Genomic DNA, 8,711 nt, shown 5'->3' on the forward strand with positions numbered 1-8,711 from the left:
GTGTGACAGGATAACTCAACACGGAAAGATAAAGTAAATAGAATTTGTACTAAGCGTTTATACTTTTGTGTTGTAGTGTTTTTGTTGTACTATTTGAGTGTATGTAATTCATAAAAGATGCACTTGTGTTCTGCTAAACTTAAACCATATTTTATTTTAAAAAATACATTAACATTTTGAGACATTGTCCCTTAACAAAATATTTATGATGAATCCGTTTAATGTAAAACAAATTAAATAAATAAACGGGTGATGGTGTGACTCTGAGGATTAATTTTGACACTTTCATGAGTATAGTGTATGTGTGTTCTTTGTATATTAGTATCCTCTTAAAAAGTGTAATGTGGTTTCTAGTGAATGATTACGAAAGCACACTAATAGAAACATCCAGAATACAACTTTCTTATGAGGAGCTTGTCATCGATTGTTAATGTGCTCCTTTACCCATTTTTGTGTCATCATATATGTCTTGCAAGTTACCATGAGTTAATATCCAGTTGACACTATGTGCTTGGCCTATAGTTGGATTCAAATGTCATCATTTATAACAATCAACAGTGAATATTAAAATATTGTAGATTCTTCAACTATGCATACGTATGATTTGATACTGGAATGCACTTGGTCTCATTTAGTGTGTACAAGTGCTCATAAGAGTTACTCAAATATAATTCATCTTAAGTACCTACACAAAATTAAACATATTGAACTAGTTAAGAGGGCCCTCGTAAAGGATCACATATAATCGACCAGAGGGGAATGATAGAAGATTTAAGCACTTTCTGAGTGGAGTTCACAAAAGTAACTGGATAAACAACTACTCCCTCTGCAGTACAAAGTCATACTAAGTGCGCCACGATGAATCGGAGGGAGTACATGGCCCATTGAAGAATGAAGACATGTACATTAGCAAACAACAATGAAGAAGTAGACCCATTCAACATGTCTAACGAGAGAAACCTTACTTCTCGATCAGGTTGTACATATCAAGTAATTCCCCATCGTGAGATCCATGATCAAAAACTGCAACATCTCTGGCATATTGATTGATGAAGGATTGAAGGTTGCTCTCTCAACACCATCTTCCCAAATAGACCAGACTGGCTACAGATTGTGAGGACGTTCCTCAACGGGGCGTGCATAGGTCTTTGGACGCTCCAGTTAGTGGGTGTGTGGCTATAGTTGCGCCGAAATAAGTACCTTCACTATAGAAAATTGTCTTAAGTGAAAAGATAGCCACACAGACTCACCCTTTTGAAAGGGTTTGATGAGAGTAAAGCCCGTGTTTTATACTAGAAGTGGTTCGAAGGTTAGGGATGGTTGTACCGGGAGATTTTTGGAGGATATCTGGCTGGTACACACACCCTGACTTTATAGTACCCGAACCTCGCCACAGGCACATCATAATCGATGGAAACGTCGGCTCCCACTGAACAAACATCACCAAAATGATTGAAATAAATCCAGAAAAATGCGAGCACATGTGTCAAGTATAGAACTTGAACCTCGATGGATTGATTCCACTACAAAGAACTTAGCCATATGAGTTACGCTTGATGAAATCAGCTTTCTAAGAGCATCTTCAACAACATACAAAGAATGCAACCGTGACAAAAAAATGTTTCTTTTTGCCAAAAACGTATCTAACAGCGGACCAAACAAAACTTGCATGGTCACCATTTTTGTTTATTCAGACCAAAATATTACTATACGAGTGGTTGGTCTCCACTGCTACAAGACCTAAAATGACATTGTGGTAGTAGGACCCCAACCGCTCGATCGCCTCCCGTTGTGGCCATCGCCCGTCACAAGATTGCCATAGAAGGCATACCCGACGCGATGCCACCGGCCTTCCCGATGTGACCACCGGCCTCATAGTCATGCCTTCCACCGCCGGAGGTAAGAGGTCGAAGGTTGTCCACTTCATATAGCTTGCGATGCACCATCGCCGCCAATGCTTGCTCGTAGGCGAAGAAGCAATCGTGGGATCCATGGGTCGGGGCTGCACCCCGCGCGAACAAGGCAACTACAGCGTCTACGCCCCCGCTATCGGCGATCCCTCCCATCGCGGCATCGGCTCTTCGAACACCGCCTAGGGGCTCGTTACCGCCCCTCCCACCGTTGAATGAGGACGATCCGGCGTCACCCGGTGCCACAACGGTCGGCTTCTCTAGTGTTTTTGGTGAAATGACCCCGGACAGTAAGAAATTTTTGGTTTTAATTTTTTTCCACTGATTTTCATGTGTTTTTTCATTGTGTATGCAACTATGATGCGATGTTGCGAAGTTTTAATTACCATGTCATAGTTTGTATGGATAGCAATTATGGAGTACTAGGAAAGAAGAAAGTACTCAAAGTTTTAATTTTCTGGACACCTCGTTCTCCAACTTGTTGGTCTGCCGTTGGGATGCTCTAAGAGCAAGTACAATAGTGGGCTTATAGCCCGCTTGCATGGCATTTTTGCCTATGTGAAGAAGAGAGATGTAAAAAAATAAGGTGAGTGGGTTCTTATGCAAGAGCCTAGCTATATACACATTCCTAGGCAAATACAATTAATGTGAAGAAAGAGATAGAGAGAAAATGAAGAAAACTACTAATGTAATAGCCAACCTTATAGCCTACATTGTTTGTTGTATAGATGCATATAGATGATGGTTATAGATGACATAAGAGCATGGTTAATAGTATAGCCAACTGTTGGCTATAAGCAGTCTTATAGCTCATCTTATACCTAGCTTGTACAATAGTTAACTATAAAAGAGTACTACTTTTATCATATACTCCCTCCGTCCGGAAATACTTGTCCTAAAAATAGATATAATGGATGTATCTATAACTAAAATAAGTCTAGATACATTCATCTTTAGGACAAGTATTTCCGGACGGAGGGAGTATGACCCATCTTTCATTCTCACAAAGCACCTAAGAGCACGTGCTAGAGCTGGCTCTTCACGAAGAGCCCGTTTTCCTTCTCCCTCCTCTTCTCTCTCATCCAACTCAGCAAAAATATAGTATTTTAATCCTTACAGCCTGCTGACTGTACCTTATTATAGTTGCTCTAACAGTTTCATACAGTCTTTAGCTGGCTATATTATTAACATGCTTTAAGCACCTGGGTGAGACGCCGGTTTAAAAAAAAGAATCACTTTGATCGATGGTAAGCAGCAAATAAACTCTCCCTCTCCAAACTGCCGACGAATGGGACATGGCAAAAAACAAGAAGGAAAAACCATTCAAGCATTTGTCTTAAGCACCTCCCTTATAATTTATACACGCTCTGAGATGAGATTGCGACCCCGTACCTGTTGCAATCGCAAAGCTCGAAACTGTGGACGGAAAAACCCTCGTTCTCCGGCGAACAGTCCAGTGGATAGGATTGGGTTTCTACGCAATTGCAAGGGGGTGCGAAATGGCGGCAAAAAAAAAGACACGTTCTTGATCCTTAAATTAATAGCCATTGGGTCGGAGCGGACCGGAGACTCGGCTGCGCAGCTACCAAAGCTCCGAAGAAAGAAGAAAAATACTCCCTAGCTTGTCCCCTTCTCGATCCTAGCTTGCTGCCTTGTCAGTCTTTCTCCCGCGAGAAGCCAAGAAGCCGGCAGGGGAGCGCCGGCCGTCGGGCAACAGCTTCACCCATGGCGACGGGGGAGGGGGCGGACGGGACTGGCAGGAGGGGAGTCCCTTCCCTGCTCGCCGACGGCGGGACTGGCAGGAGGGGAGTCCCTTCCCTGCTCGCCGACGGCGGGACTGGCAGGAGGGGAGTCCCTTCCCTGCTCGCCGACGGCGGGACCGGGCAGGAGGAGCACATCGCCTCCGACGTCACCCAGGCAAGCCTCGACCCCTTCCCCTGTATATCGACTCTGACAGAGATTGAGGTGGGTTTGGAACTTTGGATTTAGGAGAGGCTCATGGGGAGCGATTGATTTTCTTCAGCTTATAGGGTGGACGCCGCTGATCGAGCTGAAGCGGATCGCCGGGAAGGACGGGGTGGGTGCCCGCATCGTCGGCAAGATCGAGGCCTGTCAGCCCCTCTGCTCCGTCAAGGACCGCAGCGCTCTCAGGTACTGTACTGTTAAGTGTTAACTCGTTCTGATCAGGCTAGTTTCTTTTCACAAATCCTGGGATGGTATCAGGTTAGAGAGCTGCTGGTTTCATTTGTGCTAGTAGTTGGGCAATTTGTGAAAAGTCAACGGGGGCTAAAAGGAGCTAAATTCACACTTAGGCTAGGATTAACGCTTTATGCATCATTTTCATTGTTTGGTCGTAGGGATTGGTGTCATAAGGTGGTGGTTTCAAGTACTATATCTTCTTGCACTTCCCAGAATTGATTTTGCAACTGCTGGGAAATTGCGAGCTTATGTTGTGCTATTTCTTCATGTTTTCTTCAGGATGATTGAGGATGCTGAAGAGAATGGGCTGATTTCACCCGGTGTCACGACTCTAGTCGAGGCGACCAGCGGCAATTTGGGCCTAGGATTGGTCCTGGTTGCTCTTAGCAAAGGGTACAGGTTCGTTGCGGTGATGCCGGGCCAATACTCGCTTGATAAGCAGATCTTGTTGAGATACATGGGCGCTGAGTTGTTCATAACCGGTAAGTTCCAGATAGATAGCATCATCTTAGTTGCTTCCTGCCTCAAGGAAGAATAGATGTTTATTTATTTGCTTAGGTCTGGTTTTCCTTGCAGTCAGTGTGATTTGCATTTGTAATTAACCTTGTTCCCTTTGTGTGACCACATGACAGATCCAGCGCTTGGGTTTCCGGGATTAGTTGACAAGGTCGAACAGCTCAAGAAAGAATTACCGAACGTACATGTTCTTGATCAGTTCTCGAATCCAGCAAATCCTGATGCACACATCAGATGGACTGGTACTGTCCAAGATGACTTGACCTATGATATTCAAAGGAAGGAGTACTTTCTTTTGATCTGTTTTTGCAAGTTACTTCTTTAAAAAGATGTATGCTGTTTTCAGGACCTGAGATTTGGAAGGATACTGCTGGCAAGGTGGACATATTTGTTGCCGGTTCAGGCTCAGGAGGCACTGTATGTGGTGTCGGAAAGTATCTGAAGATGCAAAATCCAAATGTGAAGATCATTTGTGTGGAACCTGCAGAAAGTCCAGTTATTTCAGGTAAAAAAAATCTGATGTTGAAATTAAAAAATCAAAACTGATGGAGTGCTTACCATATATCCCTTGGAAATCATCAGTAATGGCTAATGAAGGCCAGATAAATATTTTCTAGTGCTTCTATATGCTTCATAGAGAATGTGCAAACTGTTTTGGCATCTAATATTTGTTCCTAATGCAGTTGTAACTCTGCTTGCTGTTTAGTTGTCAGTCCATTAGTTCCAATCGTCGTCGTCATTTTTTTTAGAAAAATGTTCCACTTGTCATCTCGAAAGGATGCTTCCATTTTTAGGCAGCAAATAATTGTCAATATATCGTGCTTTTACTGTATCTTCATGATTGATTGAAACCTGCAGTCCAGATAATTCTGTGGCTACATGGTTGCTTCAGATTGTGTGGTACCAGTCCCCTAAAACCCCTGGAACGTCAGCAAAATAGTACGGTAGTGACAGTGACACTCTGTTGCCTTACGTGTTGGTATTGTTCAGGTGGAGAGCCAGGAAAACATAAAATCCAGGGAATAGGACCAGGATTCTTACCTAGGATCTTGGACACCTCGATCTTTGACGAAACGGTCACCGTGACCACTCAGGACGCAATGACGAATGCCAGGAGGTTGGCAATGGAAGAAGGCCTTCTTGTGGGCATATCTTCTGGGGCAAACCTGGCAGCTTGCTTGAAGGTTCAGATCTCATATCTAATTTGATTTTTTCTGTATGAATGGAAAATCTAGAAACCTGGTTTGCATTTAAAGAAGAAAAAAAATGAGTTACTAACTTTGTTTTCAGTTTTGTCATACATTCCTTCTTTGATACTCCCTCCGTAAAGAAATATAAGAGCTCTTATATTTCTCTTATATTTCTTTACGGAGGGAGTATTTAACAACTCTTCCAATTGAAATGTATGAATGTATCTTCAGGTTGCGGCGAGAGAAGAGAACAAGGGGAAGATGATTGTGACCATTTTCCCGAGTGGGGGCGAGAGATACATGAACTCTGACCTCTTTGCAGCTGTAAGAGAGGAGTGTATTGCCATGACCTTTTAATCTCACGTCTTATAAACTCGGAACAGTTGTATGTGAAGGGTATATGTAGTCGGTTACCTTAATGTGTTGCAGTGGACAGCATTCCTACGGAGTTTATCTACAAGGGATCATGCATTGTTATTAATCATTGAATGAGTGCCCATGAATGTGTTTCTTCCTCTGATTCACATTACTTGTCTTAGATTTGTCTAGATATATCTAACACAATAACATGTCTAGATACATCCATATTTAGACAAAACTAAGACAAGTAAGTACCCCCTCTATAAAAAAATATAAGAGTGTTTACACAGGAAGTAATAGATAATCATGCCACAATGGCATTAATAAAGAACATTTTTTTAATAAAGGGTGATTATATTACTCCATACTGTAGGATAAAGGGGATACAAAGCATAATTAGCATACATCCAACCTCTCCATTAATAGGATATACATAACCAACACAAACTCATACACAAGAACGAAAGCAAAAAAACACCAGCAATAAATAGGTCATATGGGACCGCAAAGCATGCCTAAGACGAGGAGTGGAGGGCCTATCCGTAGACTATACGCCATCCGTGTAGGATAAAAACAGGGACTATCCGTAGACTATGTCGTCATCCGTGTGGGATAAAAACATCTACAACGTGATTTGGTGGCATGATTTGGTGCTACAATATTATGAATGTTTCTTCGCCAAATACCATCTTCGATCATGATGGACCTACACAAAGGATATTAACGGTAGCCTCGTACCCGAATGAACTAAATATTGCTTCAATCCGCTAAACTTATCTTCGTAACTACGCACAACAAGAGTATATGAAAGTCTAAAATGTTCCTTGTCGCTTACAATTTGACTAGTCATTAGGACTAGAGACCGAATCACTCTGACCAACAGAACATTTGGTAGTCAATGATATGGAATATCTCAATTTATTTTCTTCAGACTAAAATATCACAAAAAAATGAGTCTACAAGAGCATCTTCAACCAGACCCGTTGTCCACCTTATTTGCAATTGTGCATACACATAACAATACTTGCTGACGACTCTTTGAATGGTGTGCCATCCATAGAGTAGCAACTTCGCACCGCGGTCATGTATCACTTCCATGTTGTAGGGCATGTAGTGCTTATGCTCATGGAACCAAACATAAACACGTGCCCAAAAATGTTGTGGCATTTTGCTTCATCCTTGAAATTCCACACTTATGCCCAACCATCCCTCACGCAACAGTTGTGCGTGGTGTCTGACATGGACGACATTGGCAGGGGGCAGAGGATACCTGGTCGGGGACGGGTCCGAGTTGGAACAACAACTTATTCCAAGGTGGGCAGTCGCGTGAGTGGGGTGGCGAAGGTTGGCCAAGGGCTGAGCGGCGGTGGAGGTGGTACAAAGGCGGAGCTCTTAGCGCCTGTGATGAATATGCAGCACGAAGTATTTATAACTAATTATCTCGGCAGTTCCGAGTATTCTATTTTTTTCAAATATTTCATGAAAATTCTGAATATATTTTTAAAATTTGGTACGAAATATTAAAAACCGAACAAGTTTTGAAAAAATTAAGGCAAATTATTGGATTTGTAACCAAAAAATTAAAATGGGGATACTGTATGAATTTGTGATTATTTTTTTAAACAGGAACATTTATTAAATTTCAAACCGTTTTTTACAAACATGAATAAGATTTTAAAATATGTGAAGATTTTTTGAATGTGTGATCAAATTTTAAACACATGAATTTTTTAGTTAGTGAACACTCTAACAAAAAACAAATTTTTGCATCTGTGAAATGATTTCGAAACTATGGAAAAAATAGGGAAGTGCGAACATTTTCTTAACTTACCAACAAAAAATTAAAACATGAACATTTCTTGACCTTATTTACATTTTTTGAAAAGGCTAACATTTTTTAGAACATTAAGAAACTTTTCGAAATTCCAAACAAAATTATAAAACATGATCATTTTTTAATTTGTGAACAATTTTTTCAGCTGGAACATTTTTTGGAACTCCTAAAAAATTGAACATTTTTTAAACGGAAACATTTTTTTAAGCTGCAAATAAATTTTAAGTGACCTTCCAAACAATTTTTGAAAAACACAAACATTTTTTCTCCTGCAAAAGGGGAAACATGAACATTTTCAAATTTTGTGGACTAGTTTTGAAAGCAAGAACATTTTTTGAAATTCCAAACAATTGATTAAAGAGTTGTGAACATTTTAAAGAAAAATATACCAAACATAATTTAGAAAAAATGAATTTTAAAAACTGCAAACAATTTTTGAGAAGTGAACATTTATTGAACTTGTGAAAAATGGACATTTTGCGAATAATTGTTGAAACATGAATTATTTTAAAATTTTGTGAACAATTGTTTATAACAGAAACATTTTTAGAAATTCTGAACATTTATTGAAAAGTACAAAGATGTTTTGAAAATCCTGGACAACAAAATAATAAAACACAATAATTTATAAAAAATTGAAAAGAAAGGGAAGAAAGAAAATTAAAATTGAAATGAAAGAAGAGAAAACAAAAGAAAAAAAAT

General features: G+C 40.4%; 1 protein-coding gene across 2 annotated transcripts; it reads left to right on the forward strand.

Annotated features, from left to right (window-relative positions):
* Positions 1 to 3,304: 3,304 nt before the first annotated feature.
* Positions 3,305 to 6,318, forward strand: LOC123407877 (cysteine synthase-like). Of its 2 annotated transcripts, XM_045101116.1 has the most exons (8): positions 3,305 to 3,670; positions 3,713 to 3,827; positions 3,934 to 4,061; positions 4,389 to 4,591; positions 4,742 to 4,867; positions 4,972 to 5,130; positions 5,616 to 5,809; positions 6,047 to 6,318. In XM_045101116.1, the coding sequence occupies exons 1-8, from the start codon at positions 3,636 to 3,638 to the stop codon at positions 6,170 to 6,172; spliced, it is 1,086 nt and encodes a 361-aa protein (XP_044957051.1). In that variant the 5' UTR covers positions 3,305 to 3,635; the 3' UTR covers positions 6,173 to 6,318. The 2 variants fall into 2 exon arrangements, with proteins under 2 accessions (XP_044957051.1, XP_044957050.1); XM_045101115.1 differs by having other exon boundaries at positions 3,305 to 3,827.
* Positions 6,319 to 8,711: the final 2,393 nt, after the last annotated feature.

The sequence above is a fragment of the Hordeum vulgare genome, chromosome 7H (assembly GCF_904849725.1).
Source record: "Hordeum vulgare subsp. vulgare chromosome 7H, MorexV3_pseudomolecules_assembly, whole genome shotgun sequence".
In the NCBI taxonomy this organism is placed as follows: domain Eukaryota; kingdom Viridiplantae; phylum Streptophyta; class Magnoliopsida; order Poales; family Poaceae; genus Hordeum; species Hordeum vulgare.

What these genes read in the sequence shown, in the direction of transcription:
- LOC123407877 (XM_045101115.1), top strand. Translation starts at nt 3,636, where the DNA reads ATGGCGACGGGGGAGGGGGCGGACGGGACTGGCAGGAGGGGAGTCCCT. An exon ending in TCGCCTCCGACGTCACCCAG is followed by an intron (nt 3,828 to 3,933) that starts GCAAGCCTCGAC and finishes GATTTTCTTCAG; the next exon opens with CTTATAGGGTGGACGCCGCT. An exon ending in TGCACACATCAGATGGACTG is followed by an intron (nt 4,868 to 4,971) that starts GTACTGTCCAAG and finishes TGCTGTTTTCAG; the next exon opens with GACCTGAGATTTGGAAGGAT.